Genomic DNA, 17,423 nt, shown 5'->3' on the forward strand with positions numbered 1-17,423 from the left:
GGAACGGCCGGCAGGGACCTCCAGAGCATCGATGTTTCCCTCGCCCAATAGAAACCCGAAAAGCAAAAAGCTCTGTGTTAGTGACTTTTGATTGATGAATACTGGGATGGGTGTGAAGGCAAAAATGGCAAAAAAAAGTTATGGTCTCTCCCGCCGGGAATTGAACCCGGGTCTCGAGCGAAATCGAACTGATATCATGTTCAAGCTTGACAAGCTCACATACTGACCACTATACTACGGAAGATTTCACAACTGTTGGTTCAGCTGTCGTAGTTGATTGGTCAGTGAGGGCTTTTGGTAAGCCTATATTGTCTGTCTTGGATTTTATTCCTAGAATATGGAACAAATCATTCTAACTACCTGTCTGCATCGAAGGATTGAATAGATTGATGTTGAGCGGCTTTTGGAGGAAGTTGACTGGAAATTGGGAATAAGTTTTTGGGGTTTGTTCTTTCGTGGTTGTGTATCGTGGGAGTGAAGTCGGAAATCTGGGGCTGGTTATTACGACACTGGTCTCGCATGTGTTCCCTCGGTATCTCAGGCAGCTAACACCTACTGAAGTCCCGCTCTTCTCTACCACTTACCTATTCCCCCTTCCAACCTGGACCTATCAACATTCCCTTCCTTCACTTGTGCCCATCAACATAAGTTACACAGTCTACAATAACCTCCACTCATTGGACTTCTTAATGCTTAGACTGTCCCCAAGGAAGAGAAGGAAAGGACAAGAGTGTACTTCCATGAGGAGATAGGGTATAGGTAACGCATACGGAGCCGATTTTCACGAGTCAGATTGAGGATTATGCTGATTTAGCTACGTAACTGTCTATCGCCATTATATACCTAACTAAATGCACAACGGAAGCTATTTCTCTATCCGTCTCCCGAATTCATCACAATCTAGTACTGGTTTATTTGTTTTTCAGCTCGGTACGCTAGGTAGGTACTATGCCGTACTCTGTACACTGCACTACGTAGACGAAGCCTATCTCGAGTATTGTGCCAAACCTCGCAAGAACATATCAAAATGGCTAGCACGAATGACAAAAGGCATTAGCAAGGGTCTCATATGGCATATTGAATATCAGAAATAGCGTATTCGAGGTAAGCACAGGAAAGTTGACACGAGGTCTCGAACTAACAAACAAACCAGTACTGCACTGTCTTCCCCGTTACTCATTACCAAGATTGACACTTACTCCATATCTCCGTTTCCCTTATCCACATCTCATCTTGTCCCGACACAGCTCGCCTTAGCTTTTCTATGAACTCGTCCAGGAGTTCTTTTCTGTAGACTGGTACAAAATTTGCCTTGTCAAACTTCTTCTCCCAATAGTTCCCGTCTTCGCCAGGTCCAGGATTAATGTTCTCTCTTGCGTACATCAATTCTTTGTGAAATTGTCGCTCGATTACTTCCTTGTAATCGAGGTCGCCGAATCCCATCTCTTCCAGATTCAAATTAGTCCTCCTATCAGCTGTCTCACGCATCATATCTGCTACTTCCTCCTCTGACCAACATCTGACGCTAAAGACCTCTCCACCATAAGCTTTATAGAGATCCAGCCGAGTGATGCTGTAAATATCGGCCATTATTGGATCCGTCACACTCCACCAGTGGCGCCAGTGAGCCAGCAACCGAGTTGTGTGGCCATCAAGATTATGGCTACCCCATGAAGGAGGCGTTTTCCCCAGATCTTCAAATTCATAACAGCCACAATCGAACTCCGTCGAGTATTCTTCATCTTCATCATGCCGTCGGAGAAACATGAGGAGGGACCCACGGTAAGCGAACATTAACAGATCCAACTGCGATGCTAGCTCCTCGTCATCGTCTCTGATCCTTTCGACTTCTTCGGGTTTGGGAGGGTTCATTTTGTATTCCCGCCCTAGACAGCATGTGTGAACGAGGCCGAGCCTGTCAAACAACTCTAGCCGCACTGCTTGTTCGAAGCACAGCGACTTCTCATCACGGGTAAGAAAACATGACTCGAGCCAGAAAACTAACGCATTAGCTTTGTGCTCATGCTTGTTGCATATTGAGGAGTAGACATCAAAGGATACGTGGAGGTGTTGTGGTAGACATCCGTTCGAGGTGAGGCAATAACAGTCACAGCTGTCTGTGGACATGAGAGGACACAGACCGGAAACGTACTGAACTAGCAGACGCATCAAAGACCAGTGTGAGTTGGGCTGAGTAGTGCATCCTTTTGCTAGCCGCTCTAAAAGATTGCGGCTGCTCTGTCTGCGACGCCCGAGGTAGCCTTGTTCCTTGTGATGTATCGGAAGTGGGAAATTCGGACTGGCACCCTTCTGTAGAAGCCATACGCATATCGGTAGTGGTGCCAGTCCAGAAAGGTTCCTTGTGGCTTGTTCCAGGGGCGTTAGCACCAGTTTGTCTCTTCTCATGTTGAGATGGGTCTTGTCGAAAACGATAAAGCCGTTGTCGAACAACTGCTGCGCCACTACGACCAGCAGGAAGCTGTCACAGACCTCTGCAGTAGACGGAACTCGAACACGCGTCCCGAAGATGTACCTTAACCCATAGTAATAGTCGGAAAAGGTGGCCAAGACATGATAGATCGACCCAGTTTATCCAGGATGCAAGGCTAGAGGGACTTGGATCTCTTTCTTCCTCAAAAGGTCGTATACTTCCCGCGCTCGAAGATTCAATGGTGTGACTTCGGCCGTGGAAAGTCCCAATCTCTTTTGGTCGGTGGGCGATAAGTGTTGACGGCCAAGGGCGGCAAGATCTCTGCGTTTGCGAACATGCGACTTGACAACGGTTTGAGCCCAGTCCATTGCATCAGCCTTGATTAAGTCCATCATAAGCCTTATGAAAGTACAACTGTTCATAGGCAAGAAGAACGAGTCGAGAATTTGGTGGCAAGAGTCCTTGTCAGATATCATGAACGCCAGCCAAAAGGTGCATGACGCATCCCACGTCCAGACGGCAGACAGAGCCTGGAGTCCTTCCCTCCAACCCACAGCCAGATCTAAAATGCTTATTCCGTATAACCCAAATGCTTGTGCTCTCCAGTTGAGTGTGGATGATGTCAGGAATTGTTCCAGGTTAAGGAGGTCTCGATCCAGAACGATCCTTGCGAGTTCTCCATTAAAAATAACTTATGATAAATATCAGCAGCGGTATACTAAGCCGAGACGGCCCCTTCTCTCAAAGGCGGTTAGATGTTCAGGCATATCTTTGCTTACTTGTAGACAAATCTGGTTTCCTCCTTAGCAATGTCCATAACGCACGATAAACGGAGGCATACATGGTTGCCTTGCCTTGTTCTCCATCAGATTCAAAGACTTCGAAATCTTCGGCCACGTCGTAGTATGTCACATCGTGATGTAGTTGTAGCGTGCTACCGTTGGAATCCAGCGACATAATGCCGAGCATAAAATCAAGTGGGAGATATGGCTGCTCTTGTGAATCGAGTATCTGTGCGAATAGAGGTAAAATCATTCAAACAGCGGCTGTTGCACTATTCAATTGATATTCTACCGTCGGTAAACATTGTCTGCGACTATGGTACATGGCAAAATGAGTACAAGTATATCTGTTTAAATTCGAATTGCAATTGAAGATGTAGGCTCACGTACCTGTTCTTCCTATGTATGGTCGGGTCATACCAGTGCAAGGCTGAAACTGCTTGCACGCGGCATGATCCAACTCCTTCGGTGACACAGTGTGCGTCGATGTCATTAACTGAGATGAGCTTCAGAAGGCCTGTGATTTCGTCTACGACGTGGCTATACACCGGTATCAACTGTAGGACCAAAAGCATCAACTCCTGTTGGTTTGTTAGTTATGAAGGACGTGATGCCGCAATTAGTGCCCCAACAAGTAGGAAAGATGGTATAGTGTGTTGAAGAAAGGCAGCTTACATGAAGGACAGTGAATCCTGATTCATCCCTGTCTCTGATTGAACCGATTCGCAGTACATGAGCATCACACAACACCCTACGAATGTGTCGGAGCTCTTGGCGAACACGATCAATGTCCCACGCAACCGCGGTATTGCTGTCGTGTTCATTGTCTATGGGATAAACGCCGTGGACCAAGAACTGAGGATACAAACGTTGATTAACGTAATATCCCCTGAAGAAACCGAGCTCTGCGCATCGCTCGGCGAAATTATCAAAGAGCATGAATATCGCTGAATTGGCCCTTTGAACGGTAGGAAACACTTTGAGCGGGAACTGGAGCTCAAGGCCGTCACCGCCGATTGTCGCAGAGAGAGCGAACTGCACCGTTTTGTTGACCAGAGGGAGGAGTTGCATACATAGCCGATAGTTCCAGGTTTGTTTCACTGCCTCTCCTCCATTGTAGGGGCAAGAGGTGTGATGTCGCTTCTGGTTCTCATAGCCATAACCAAAAGAGAATGGACCACGTTTGAATGTCTTTTCGATGTTATAGGTTTTGATATCGCAATCACACAGTGGTGGCCAGGGGGCGGAGTGCCAATCAAAGGAGCGTCTCACTGCTGCAGAGTTGCTGTGTCTTCTCGGGTTATTTGCATGCTGAGCCTGAGTCATCAGAAGCATGCTAGTTACTTGCGCTCTGTCTTCGTGGGAGAGGCGTGATACGATGGGAAGAAGCGCATTGGACGCACTGGCGTACGGCCCTTGACCAGTCATCAGTAGCATCAGTTCGCTTCGAATTTCGTCTCTGATCGACACCGGCTCAAGTCGCAGCTCGAATTCGACCCGGGTTGTTGCTGGGCTGGCTCGAGTTTGCTGAGCTGCGATGAGCGTAGAACCATGCACGTTCACATCGATGTCAACATCGGTCTTCCTGCTGTTCAGCTCGTAGACCTTGTCTTTTATCTCAGCCAGCACGGTAGTGTTCTGATTGACTCTCGTTCCAATGGCTACACTGCTCTCCCTGAAGGCTGTTAATATCTATTGCATTTGAGGGGCAACTTTGGGTTTACTCACAGATTTTTGGTGGACAGAGCAACCTGGAGACCTGAGAGTCCGCGGTGGATTTGCTCATTGTACCGCTGGATGGCTTCGAATCTGTCGTTGAACTCCCCTTCCTTCTTGATTGTGATGACGTCTCGCCAGAGCTTTTTGATCCCCCTCAAATCCTGGGTGGTAGGTCCAACAAGGGATTCGATCTGCACTTCCAATTCTTCGGCTATTTTGTGTGCTTGATCGATGTCGTCTCGAAAGGATTGTAGTTGAAGTTGGGGCAAAAGGCTCAGGAGAGTTGGGTGGGCTAGGTGATCTCGCAGTTGTACCATATTCTGTTTGGATATCTGAACAAGTCTCAGAAGTTCCGTGAGCTTGGCAGGCGTGTCTCTCAGGCTCTTCAACAGCCCAGCGCCCTTGATTGCGCCCTTTGCCGCCAGCTCAGCGAACTGGCATGCAGCGGCCACGATTCCGATAATCGACGCCGGGTCCATGTTGAGGCGGGAAGCGACGACTTGACGGAGGACAGGAGGTGAGTCCAGTGTTGGTGAGAAAGAAGAGAACAGATTGAGGAGTGTGAAGCTCGAGAGTCAAGACTGGAGAGGCTGGATCGGCTAGTAGGTAAGAATTGCATGTAGTGTGGTGGGGACGTTCAATAATTGGGCGATGCCTTCGTTCAGTTCCTTCCTTCCACACGAGATACTACCCATCAACCACGCTCTCTCCCGTTATTCGTCAAGGCTCGAAGTGCCTCCTGCGGTCTGCCTTGAAGAGTACAGTCACAACGCTACCTAGCTGCATGATGCAGCGAATTGCTTATCTGTAGGAGGCGCAGTCAGTCACTTGAAACTCGGATCATTTTATTCGTCTTCCATCTCCAAAATCAACGCCAGCAACTTCCACTATCCAATCGGAAAGAAGTGGAAAGGATGATTGAGCAGCACTTTCCTTCACAGCCAACGACAACAACAATTTCGTTTTCTGCCTTTCACAACTAACCCAAGGCTTCTCGTGCAACCTGTCAAGCACTCACTGTTCCTTATTCACTTGGACAGTACTGCGTCATGTCATGACGACGGAAGCTGAACTCCTCATTCCCTTGACCAGTCCCCCTCAGTCTAATCGTCAGCCAAACTCCTTCCCCCTCCATCCACTTCATAAGAGAAGTACACCTCACCATGACAATTTCAGCCGGCTAGCGCCACGCAATTTCCACTGGCAATTGAAGTCCGGGCACCCTCTTTCCTGTCTGATCATGGCCGTTTCTCCCTACAGTACCTCTAAGCATAAGTTTGGAAGAATCGATGGTTCCTTCCCAAAAGCATCACCCATGTTTGACATGAGATCCACCATCTCATCTGGACATTACCCATGTGATGAATCCAGGTTGACAAAATCATGCCATACCTCATCCTTGGCTTCAACGATGGGATCCCATCGCACTCGCCCACGTATTGTTGCTGCCATCCATCCATCCATCCATCTGCTTTTCCTGAATGAATTTCCAATCGAGGCACTCAGTCGTAGAGACCCTCCACTTCTTTCCACCCCGTCCCCTGGTCGATTTAACTTCCTTCAGTTAACAGAGTTGGAAGAAAAGTCCAGCTTTTGATCTCGTCCAACATCCAACACATGATAGGTCGCTGCCGGCACGCTCAAACTCCAGGCAGATTTCGGGAATGTGATACGAGGCACCGGGCGGGGGGGTTGGTGTCTAGGGGAGTGGATTTTCCGAGGACATTGACGGAGATGCCGCACCAGCGCGCGAGACGTCAAGAGGAGAGAGAGAGTAGAAGACTGGAGGGGCCGGCGCGTATAATCTAGGGAAATGGGTGGCATGGTTACCTAGCGGTCGGTTCGAAATCGCAACGCAACGGTTGTTGTGAAGATTCTGTGGTGGTAAGGGAATTAGCTTTCGGGAGTTGATGTTTTCAGGAAGGACGAAGGAGAGACTAACCTCACACTTGAGACGTTACGTTTGGATTGGGTATGGGCGATTAGTAGAACATAGATCTTTCTATCTGTAGGTACCTCTCCTATCTAGGTAACCAACAAGATGTAGTCGATCGGAGTAGACGCAACCGGCCGCTGCTGAGGCCAGCTGAGATTGAGAAGGGTGTGCATTAATAGAGTAGGTTTCTTTGAAGTATTTGGTAGGATACGGTAGTACGAAACGCTACTGTATAAACAAGACAAGCCACAGCTGAGATTGGGTAGAATGCCTCTTGCGGTCCCGAGAGAGAGAGAGCTGGGGAGTCCCGATGTGCCCTTCCAGTTCAGTTAGTGGTGGTTTGAAAATACAACATGAGATATTGTGTATATACTGCGAGTCTGGATTAATCTTATCGAACGGAGCTGGACCCGCAGTCAATAGGAAAAGAAGAGCAAGAGAAGCACTCAACAAACAAGAAGCAGACAATAGCGAATTTGAACAAGGGTATAAATAACCTAGAGACACATGTACAAAACAATTCGATACCTTCGAACGACCCAAAACACCGCTTCCTGATGCAAAGACGCAGAGATGCTAAAACAAAATAAATCCATCCAAGAAATCCCTTCTTTTAAGATCCAAGATCTCTTCCTTGCTGACCATCTCTGCCTTGCTGACCATCGCTTGGGCCGGGTCGCCATGAGAAAATCTGAAACAACTGAGAATCTGAATCTGTATCCAAACAAAAAAAAAAAAAGTTATGATGTAGTAATATTGCAACCTTTTCGTCGTATTTTCCCTTCCTTCCTTCTACAGCAGCCATCATTCCACATCATTAATTCCTTTCCTTTATATATCCCCTTCTTCATCACCCCTATATTCCCTCCCTTAAAGCCTCCTCAATACTCCCCAGCTGACTCACATCCAACGCCTCCACCGTCACCTTACTCGGCAACCCACCCTTCCTCGACAGAAACCCTGGGATCACGCCGGGTTGATTGATGCCCGGCGCCCTAGGCTTGATGGTAGTCCCCGTCGTTGCAGAGGACACGGACCGCAAGGAAGACGACAGGGGGGTGGTGGTGGTTGTAGTTGCCGTGCCGGCCGTGCCAGTGGTGGTGGACGAGCTGACGCTTCGGTAGGATGACTTGCCGTCGCTTGCAGCAATGGCGATGCCTAGGCCGGTGCCTGCGCCTGTGCTTCCTGTTCCAACCGGGGTGGATGTGGGCTCGGGGAGTTCCGGGGTTGGCTCCAGTCCTGTTGATCTTCCCGTGGTTCCGGGTGCTGCGTCGATTGCGGTAGTCGGCTGGCTAGAACTCTGGCTCCAAGGCCGCCATGAGACTAGCCTACCCAAGGTAGGAAGAGACAGCTGACGGGAGGCTGTTGATCGCACAGAAGAGGACATATGCAAACCGTCAGTGTGGGCGCGACGATTGGGATTGAGGAAGAAGGGCGGCTCGGCGACCGAGGGACGTTTGTTATTCTGGGAGGTGGATACGGGTCGGGGTAGGCGCTGTCCTACCAGGGCCAAATTATCTCTGGCGTGCATGCTTCCGCGCGAACCGCGCGCCGAGATGGTCGGCATGGCCGTGACGTTGCTGATTCCGGTTCCGGCGGCACTGAGGCCGAGGGGTCGCAGGGTCAGTTGGCTCGGGCGGACCTTGAGGGTGTGGATGTCGAGACCGTTGGAGAGGGACATGATGGATTCGTGTGAGGTCATCCGTCGGAGTCCTCCTGTTCGTTGCTCTGCCGCTTCGGGGTGGAAGTCGAGATCTCTGTGAATCGTGTCGTCGGTCACAATTTCCGGGTCATCGACATCGCCATTTGCGCTCATGGTCTCAACGGTGTCGTCTTCGGCGGAGGAAACCCCGTGGGCCATGTCGGGTACGTCGTCGGTGGTGTAGGCGCCCATGGCCTGGTTGAGCTCCTCGGCAAGAACGAGACCGGCTAGCGAACGGTGGCCGGGATATGGTGGTGAACAGGTGCCGGAATTGTGCATGGCCGTACTACGAGTCGACCATTGGGATGCCTGTCTGCGGTGCGACTTTCGGTTCCATTCGGGGGAAGTTGGATCGACACTTGTTGTGGGAGAGTTGGGGACCGACACCTCAATGATGCCGCGGTCGAAGACGGAATTGCGCCGGGGGTTCGATTGGGGAGAGGTCGGCGCGGAGGATGGCGCGAATTCGGAGGGCATTTCGGAGATTAGGGACCAACGGCCTGCTGCTGTCGAGGTGGAATCGTGAGCACTGTGACGCGGGATAAAGGGTGGCCCAAGGCCACGGCCCGCCTGCCATTGGGGATTCTGGGAGGATACTGGTGTTGTAGGTGCTGAGATGATGTGTGGCGGCGAAAAGGTACCTGAAGTCATGGATCTCCTGTTCTTCTTTTGTTTTCGTGACTCGCCCTTCTGGGCGATATGGTAATGGTGGTGGACGTGTACGGCTTGTGAGATCTTTGGTGTTTTGGCCGAGTCTGGATCGTCGAATTCGGTCTGTAGTGTTGATACGGTACCCAACTGCTTAGGATTACTTGATGACGGCTGGTGATAATGTATCTGTTCCCGTAAGAGTTGGATTTCGTCGTGTGAGTTCATTAGCATCTCACGCAGTTCGGCAATGCCCAGTTGTAGGTTGGCGTTGTCCTGCAAGAGGTCGCGTACAAAATGCGACACGACATTGCGCGTGCTCTTGGTGTCGGATAGGGACTTGACAGCGGCAGCACCCTTAAGTCTGCCTGCTGCCGTGCTGAGCTCCTTTTCCATTTCTCGTTGTTTTTCGATACGGCCGATAACCTCGGCGTGTCGTTCCCGTTCTTCTTTTGCTTCCTTCTCCATGCGCTCCAGTTGCTCCTGCAAGTCGTTGATTCCCTTTTCGGCCTGCTTCCAACGTGTGATGGCGGTGCGCGCCTCCTCCTGTGTATTGACCAAGGTCGCCTGTAGTGTCGCCTGCTCCTCCTCGAGCATGGAGAGCTGCTTCTCCAGGGTCGCTGCCCTCTCCGCCGCCAATTCCAGTCGGCGGATCTCGCGCTGGGACTCGCGCAGGGTGGTCTCGAGGTAGTCAATGCGAGTGTCGGCCTCTCGGACGGTGTCATTGAGCGACTCGAGTTCGGCATGGAGGCTGTAATTCTCGTGTATCGTTTCCCTGTTCTTCTCCTCGAGCTCTGCATTTTCGCGTTCCAGCTGTTCAATGCGAGCGGTGAGTTCGGCGCGGTCGCGTTCGGCGGCGGCCATGTAGGCTTCATGGCGGATGAGCAGAGTCTGGAGGGAAAAGGTCAGCGAGGAGAAGCATTCCTCCGGCCTGGGTTGTCGCGCGCGCCATTTGCTGTGCGTTGCAGGTGTCTTTTCCGACCACTCTAGCATTGTGCAATCTGTGAGGAAGACAAGGTAGACGCAGATGATTTTGCAACCAAGCCATGGTCGGAGCCAAATCAAGGGATATGAAGGGAGCAATTGACGGTGGTGACGGGCGCACAGGGAGCGGATGAAAGGAATGCGGCACGCATCAAACAGGAAGCAGGTCTGCGTCATTGATTACTCACCTGGCCCATTTTGGCGGCCGTATGGACATCGCGCTCGACACTCTTGAGGAGAGTACAGTTGTGCCTAAGATAGACGCAGTCCTCCCTTCCACAGCAGCACCGCATAGCCGACGGCTGTGCCCCCTGGGCGGAGTTATCGCCGCTGGATCCCATGGCGGCGGTGGGTGATGTTGGAGGGTTTTGCGGCACGAGCTCAGCTACGGGCTCAGCAGCAGCAGCAGCAGCGGCGGCAACGGCTACTTCTTGTTCGCAGTCGGCGGTCGGAGTCGCGGCGTCTGCCATTCCCATTCCCATGCCTATAGTGTGTATACTGGACTCGTCGGGCTACTCGGGAACCGTCGCTGGAATGTGTTGTCGTCACAGGCGGATGAAGAGGAGCAGGATGAGGATGAGGAGGAGGAGGAGGAGGATGGTGTCTTGGTCAACACCACCTCCACCATGCTGCTGAAGTGTCGACCCCTGATTGACTGGAGGATCGGCGGCACCGGGAGCACGAATCTGGACTCGCTTTGGCGCTGTGGCTTTTAGGGACGAACAGCGTAGAAGTCGGTAAGGAACAGGTAGGGAACACCTGTGCACAGATACCCGAATGCCGTGTCGGAGATTTTGCAGGCAGGATGGAGAAAAAGAAGGTCGGGAAAAAGCACGAGGACCACGGATCGTTGACTCGGAAGTCGCAAGGATTGGCCGGCAAAGGACGGTGAACCCGGCAAAGTGGGTGTTCCGGTATTGACACTGGGATCCTGATGACAGCAGAATTGAGAGGAAGAAGAAACGGGGCCTCGCCGGTCTATAGGCTAGAGGTATAGGATATCGGTCGGTGGGTATGGGTTAGACAGACGAAGGGAAATGGAGAGAGAAAAAAAGAGCGAAAAAAAAGAAAAAAAATAAAGAAGGAAAATTGAATGATAACGACCAAAACGGCGAGCACTGGTTGGGCATCCCCCCCTGTCCCCGTGGCCCCGGGTTCCTCAAGCAGAATGATCCATGTCTTCCACTTGTCCCCATTTGAGGCCCCGGTCCGGTCCTCATGTGCTTCGTGTTGGGTATGAAGGCGTTGAACAACACACAGCAGAAATGACTGGCGTCCATTGTGGATTCGATTCCAGAGGTCGAGGACGCGCCAGGTCACCACTGCACAAGCAGAGAATGCGTGCATTTCGTCGCCAATGACTGACACTGGCGCAATCGTTGCAGCCCGCTTACAGATGCGGCCAAGACTTCCTACCACAAATGGAAAGGTGTCGGGGTGAAAAGAGGCCCAGACGCGGCTTGTGCCAGAGACAAGGGTTGCGCCGAACAGGTACCCGCTCACACCAATGACACCACACAACAGTCCTCCAGCACCTTCCCTCAGCTGTCAGCTGTCTTTCTTTTTGTTATAGCTTTGGTGGCTTCCTCCACACTTTCATTAACACCTACACCATCCACCAGCTGCCAGAGGCTACAAAGGTACAAAAACGCTCACCGCCCAATGCACATCACCCTAACCACTTCCAGCTTAGCCGCCTTGTGTCTTTCCTCTTTCCCCGGTCCGCGGCCCCATTGCGACCAAACCCCACTCACACCCAAGTGGAATCGCATTGATAAAGCAACGAACAACAACAACAACAACAACAACAACCGAACGACAAGTCGTCATACCATCAAAACCACCGATTGACCGAGACAGGCAGACGACGAAACACGCGAGGCCATTCCGAAAAAGAGGGGTTCGCAGAGGGGGACTGTCTTTTATACCTCTACAGTTCAATTCAAAGACAACGGCGACCGACCCAACATCCGTCCGTCATCATGTGCAAGCGAGCGAGTCGTGTGCCAATAGTGTGTAATGTTATCTCCGATCCAATGTCCACCAATGCAGATACGCAGCACGTAGATCAAATAAGATGAGATGAGATGAGATAATTATACCCCAAAATAATTACCCGTTAATTCAATCAATTCAATCGACAACGACAGCCAACGGATTCATCCGCAAGGCTGCTTGCTTGCTTGCTTGCTTGCTTACTTAAGTATCCAACTACCTAACTAACGAAAAATGATCTCCAAGCGAAACGAGTCCCGAGGCCGCGATTGACCGGGGTTTGTTCTTCTTCAGTTCTTCTTTATTCTTTTTTGAACGATGCGATGATCAAAGGAAAGAAATGAGTATCTGCGCTGAGAGACATAGCACGTGCCGTCAATCAATCAATCATTCAATTCAATCCACCCCGCCTCTTTCCTTTTGCTCTCCTTTCCTCTACTCCTCCCTGCTCATGTCTGTTTTAGACTTTACTCGCTGCAACTTTCCATTTTCTCACAATTTTTGAAGACACCGATGTGCACGAATTCCCATCCTGTAGGTCTCAAATTTCCCCGCATCCATCGATGCCCGCTCGCTCATGCCCGCTCAATATGCTCGCTCATAGCCGCCTCATGCGGCCCGCGGGACGGCTTAAAACATGGATCATCCATTTCTATCTCTTTTTTTCTGTGCTTTTTATTTTTTGTTTCCAAACAACGAATCGTTCCCAAACATTGATCCCAATTGTGTGCATGCATGCATGCTGGAAATGTCTCCACATTGAACCAATTGATCCTTGACTAACCGACGGGCGGACGGGTGGTTCCGGCGATCCATTCGATCCCGCCGCTTTGCCGAGTTGTTCTCTCTCATGTGTTCAGTCTTGTTCGCCTTGCCGGATGACAATTCTTTTCTCGCTCTTTTGTTCTTTCTTTGTTTATTCAATTGAACTTATGGGAAATCTCTCGTTTCTCCTCAGCAACCTCCTTACCTTCTGAACAATCGACGGAACTTCGTATTTGCTGCCCTGCGGTGGAAAGCCAGCACCGCTCTGTCACCTATTCTTGTAGTGTATGTACTTGATTCGATCCATTTCATACACATATTTCTGTTTATTTGTAGTATAAGAGCAAGATAAGGTAAGTGAAAGGGCTGGATGGGTGCACATTGAGTGGAAGACAGTACACCTGAAATAAGTCCAAAAATATTTATTACTTCCAAAGAACACCGCTATTTCCCCTTCGTTAAGTTATTCAACTGACTACCTTGTACTCGCTATTTCCGTTCTACAATAAGCAAGAAAAGCCAAGCATGCTTATGCCTGCCAAAGCACTATTTACTATAAGCCATCTCCTTCATATATGATCACACGCTATATACCCAAGATCACGCGTCCAGGCCCGCTCGCTACCTGTTTTCTTCATCCTTCCGAGAAAAGAAATATAATCTGAACTGCGGTTCGCCTGTGCTAGTTGTTCTGAGTGTTCCAGCAGCACCAGTTCCAGACACCTGCTGGCTGCTCCTTGGCCGCGGACGCGTTCAATACTCATATCGGCAATCATCTTGTTTGTTGAGACGGATGCAATTTGAGCAAGGGCGTTGGCAGTCACACTGAAAGAACATGGCCATGTCAATATCAGCACCTCCCCACAAGATAGGAATAACTCACCTTCTGTTTCCACCGATTACATCGGATGCAAACCACTCTCTTGTATTTCCTTTTCCTTCCTGTCCGATGCGGGGGTTGATGGTTTTGGGGGCGCTCCTAGCCCTAAAGAGTAGCCCCAGCGCCTTCCGCGCTTCCAGTCCCAGTTCTTGTCTTAGGGCCACTAGCACCAGTCCCTTGCTCAGGCCTTCCTCCTGTAGCATCGACCCAAGAAGGACCGCGAGGATTCTCGAGCCAATCGCGCTCAGGATACACCATAAAGTCCATGATATTGAACTGCCCCACTCCCTGTGCCGATCCTCCTCCTCCCATTGCCGAGCCATGCATGACATCGCCGCCCACGCCTTGGCCTGGCTGCTGCTTGCTACCACTTTCGCCATCATCAATTAGTCCTCTTCCGCCGCCGGCGCCCTCCATACCATGTCCCTGGCCCATACTGTAGTTCTGGTTCGTTTCAGTCCCGCTAGCATTCTGAGCTGGGGCAATAGCTGACAGAGGAAACCTGGGCATGTTGAAAAAGTCAAAAACATCGAGATATTCCAGATCGTTGGCTCCCCCTCCTCCTCCTGTTCCTCCTTCTGCTCCCATAGCAAAGTGCCCGTTACTGTTATTGTTGACAGGCATCATGACGCCTGCGCTCATCACACTGTTTCCGGCCGCGGTACCCGTCAAAACTCCGTGTTGCCGCGAGCCATGCCTAGGCTGGCGACTAATCAACAGATCCAAGTCGAATGCGGTCCGTCGCATGTCCGCCAGAATCCGCACGCTACTGGGCGTCACCTCGTCGCCCTCACTCACGCTGGCCTTGTATTCGTCTACCACGCGCGTCAGGAGATTGGAGTAGCGCGTGGCTACGGGCCAGTATTTGCCCATTTCGCGCAGGGTGTCAACAAAGAACTGGATATCCGGGTTGAGACTGCGCTCAACAGTGCTGCCGTGGACCAGTAGGACTCGGGCAGCGACCCAGAGCGTGAACGCAAAGGGAGGACCGAGTGTGGAGAGCAAGTTGTATTCAACGACGAATTTACCCAGGGCAAGGATATTATTGACTGTGTCGCGGCAGGTTTGAGAGGCCATGTAGGAAGGAGAGAAGATGGGTGAACGGACGGTGGGGTATGCGGCTGACGAGTGCAGACGAATGACGGCGGTGTGGTAGGTCGCATGGAGCATGATCCAGGCGCAGCTTAGAGTACGGGCAACCCTGGGGTGCTCATAGATCTTGGCCATGTTGCTGTAGTCATCGGGGAGTTCGAATTTCCACACTTTGAGCATTGTATCCAATTCTCGATAGCGGTGCTGCCAATTTTCAACATCGGTGAGAGACGAGATGTCGACGGGCTGCTTGAGGAACTTGTGGATCTTGGAGAGAATGCCCAGGATTTCGATATAGTAGCTGAAGGCACCAAGATTCTCGGGCTTGTTGACTTGGTAGTCGGCGGAGCTGTTGCTGTTGAGTCGGCTATCATCGTCAGCGGCGTGGAACCATCTAGTCTCAACTTTCTGATTCTTAATCCACAGTTCGTCGCGGCATGGAAGGGTCCGGTCAATTTCCTTGTCATCAAGCGCAAAGTCGAACGCCGTGGAAATGGTAGCGTAGCGATCGAGCACATATACCATCCAGAATAACCTTCTGCGGGTCTCCTCCTCGGTGAAGTCGCGAGGTTCTGGAAGGACCATAGCGCGAAGAGTGTAGATTGAGGGATAGCTTGGACAAACTGTCATGGAGTTCGTCTCGACGGCCAAGCCAAGCTGCACCACCCCTCGAGTGATGAGAGCCATGATGTTCCATCCTGGGGGCCCGTTGCTACTACCGCATAGATCCAGCGCAAGTATCACCAGGGCTTGCAGCGACATGACGGACGAATGTTCCATTCCATAGAGTAAAACACGCTGCTTCGAGGCCGTGTAGAAACGCTGCCGACTCTCCTTGGGTAGCATCTTGTCAGTTGCAAATCTCATGGCTGTAGCAACAATGGCATGCAGCAGGATCTTTTCTTCCTCGTTCGGGATTCTCTCTCCAAAAAACAGATCTTTTGTGGTCTCACGGTTCAGGATCGGACACCATGGGTGGATGTGCTTGAAGTATAGCTCCATGAGAGCGTAACAAACGCCATACGGCGGAAGCTCCTGTTCAGCGCCTCCTTGCCCTTGGGTGACCGGCAAAACGGCTGCTGTGAGCGACGGACCCGCTATCTGATGGGAGACGGCTCGGGGGGCACCATAGTACTCTTGAACGGCCGAACTAGGGGTCATGGCCGGCTGCATACGAGGCTGAGGAGTCGCCACGTGCTGGAAGTTGTCATGGATGACGGCTGGAGTGTGCGGGCCCAGACCAAAATCGGCTGAAGTCGGGGGTTTGTGCATGAAGAGAGCCCTCTCAGCCGAATCTGGGCCGGCGTGAGCGAAGACCGGAGGGGGTCCTGTATCGCGCGGTGTGCCGTGGCCGTTGCTCGGCAGGCTTGGTGTGCTCCGATGGCCTGATGGCGCATGGTTATTTCTGTTGTTGGCATTGATGCTGAGGGTAGCACGACTGTTGACACTCCCCGGGCTCGTGTTGAGGTCGAGTCCGTGTGCCGCTAAGATGTCGGCGTGTCTTTTGAGTTCTGCTTCGAGATTGTCGAGACGTTGCTCTAACTCGCGGCCATAGCCTGCTCTGAGGCCGGGCTTCTTTCGTTCTTTGTACTCGCACACGACTGTATTTCTACTACACCACCCGCAGGCTGGTTGACCGCGGTCGCATTTTACCTAGTTCAGCATTAGTATGGGGAAGGGGGGAGATGGGTTGCGATTGGGAAGATCAGGCGAACCTTTCGAGTTTTGCAAGTTTCACACCTTGAAATCCCTGGTTAGTTTCATTCGCCGATACAACACTACACCACAATTGGAACTGAAATTCAAGTATAGGTACACAAGATGTCTATGAAAAGCCCGCCATGTTGATGATGATGTGGTCGTTGTTGGTGGTGGTGAGGATGCCAGGACGTACGGGGTGTTATCAACAACGTGTATGATACATGGTGGCACTAACAAACAATGCCGAGTGTAGTATGGTGGAGGTCGTCGTCGAGGCCAATAGGAAAAGAATGAAATGAATATATGATATGGACTTACGAGACAGAAAGCGGTCTCTTTCGCTTGCCATTAGGAAGCACCTGGTCATTAGCGTGGTTATTGTCGTCGTCGTCGTCGTCATCGTCGCCGCTCTGCTGGCCGTCGTCGCTGTAGACGGAGGCATTTGGCGGGCCATGCTGCTGCTGCTGCTGCCCCTGGAATTGGAACAATGGCGGTCGTGACGGTCCTCCTGCCGCTGCATGATGCTGTTGCCCGGAAGCAGCAGCAGCCATCGCGCTGGTCGGCAGCGATTCGATCGGATGCCTGTATACCTACTGATTGATGATTGCGATTGGGGACGGCCGATCTGAGCCGAGGGTTGTAGTCGCGTTGGGTTGCTCGGCGTGATGGTGACCGAGCGGGGAGGCTGTTCGGGATGAAAAGCAGCGGATGCCGTTTAGGTTGCCTGGGTGGAGTGGAGGCCCTGCTGATGTCGATCCTGTGTCCGTGGGTTCGAGGTCAGTGCGCTC

General features: G+C 51.4%; 5 protein-coding genes across 5 annotated transcripts; all 5 read right to left on the reverse strand.

Moving 5' to 3' along the window:
* Positions 1 to 1,063: 1,063 nt before the first annotated feature.
* Positions 1,064 to 1,485, reverse strand: NEUTE1DRAFT_117646 (uncharacterized protein; the record flags this gene model as incomplete). The annotated part of the gene is made up of 1 exon (XM_009854620.1): positions 1,064 to 1,485. One exon carries the CDS (start codon positions 1,441 to 1,443, stop codon positions 1,180 to 1,182), a length of 264 nt encoding a protein of 87 aa, XP_009852922.1.
* A 1,104-nt stretch (positions 1,486 to 2,589) lies between these two features.
* Positions 2,590 to 5,411, reverse strand: NEUTE1DRAFT_139321 (uncharacterized protein; the record flags this gene model as incomplete). Its single annotated transcript, XM_009854621.1, has 6 exons — positions 2,590 to 3,122; positions 3,211 to 3,442; positions 3,604 to 3,612; positions 3,675 to 3,794; positions 3,889 to 4,888; positions 4,942 to 5,411. 6 exons carry the CDS (start codon positions 5,409 to 5,411, stop codon positions 2,590 to 2,592), a joined length of 2,364 nt encoding a protein of 787 aa, XP_009852923.1.
* Positions 5,412 to 7,582: 2,171 nt separating this feature from the next.
* NEUTE1DRAFT_147686 (uncharacterized protein) lies at positions 7,583 to 10,672 on the reverse strand (the record flags this gene model as incomplete). Its single annotated transcript, XM_009854622.1, has 2 exons — positions 7,583 to 10,109; positions 10,391 to 10,672. The coding sequence occupies 2 exons, from the start codon at positions 10,670 to 10,672 to the stop codon at positions 7,725 to 7,727; spliced, it is 2,667 nt and encodes an 888-aa protein (XP_009852924.1).
* A 2,698-nt stretch (positions 10,673 to 13,370) lies between these two features.
* NEUTE1DRAFT_117647 (uncharacterized protein) lies at positions 13,371 to 13,730 on the reverse strand (the record flags this gene model as incomplete). The annotated part of the gene is made up of 1 exon (XM_009854623.1): positions 13,371 to 13,730. One exon carries the CDS (start codon positions 13,724 to 13,726, stop codon positions 13,532 to 13,534), a length of 195 nt encoding a protein of 64 aa, XP_009852925.1.
* Positions 13,731 to 13,947: 217 nt separating this feature from the next.
* On the reverse strand, positions 13,948 to 17,248 carry NEUTE1DRAFT_85111 (uncharacterized protein; the record flags this gene model as incomplete). Its single annotated transcript, XM_009854624.1, has 4 exons — positions 13,948 to 14,206; positions 14,336 to 16,587; positions 16,650 to 16,674; positions 16,954 to 17,248. 4 exons carry the CDS (start codon positions 17,184 to 17,186, stop codon positions 13,948 to 13,950), a joined length of 2,769 nt encoding a protein of 922 aa, XP_009852926.1.
* Between the last annotated feature and the right edge of the window lie 175 nt (positions 17,249 to 17,423).

The sequence above is a fragment of the Neurospora tetrasperma genome (genome assembly GCF_000213175.1).
Source record: "Neurospora tetrasperma FGSC 2508 unplaced genomic scaffold NEUTE1scaffold_5, whole genome shotgun sequence".
Classification (NCBI taxonomy): domain Eukaryota; kingdom Fungi; phylum Ascomycota; class Sordariomycetes; order Sordariales; family Sordariaceae; genus Neurospora; species Neurospora tetrasperma.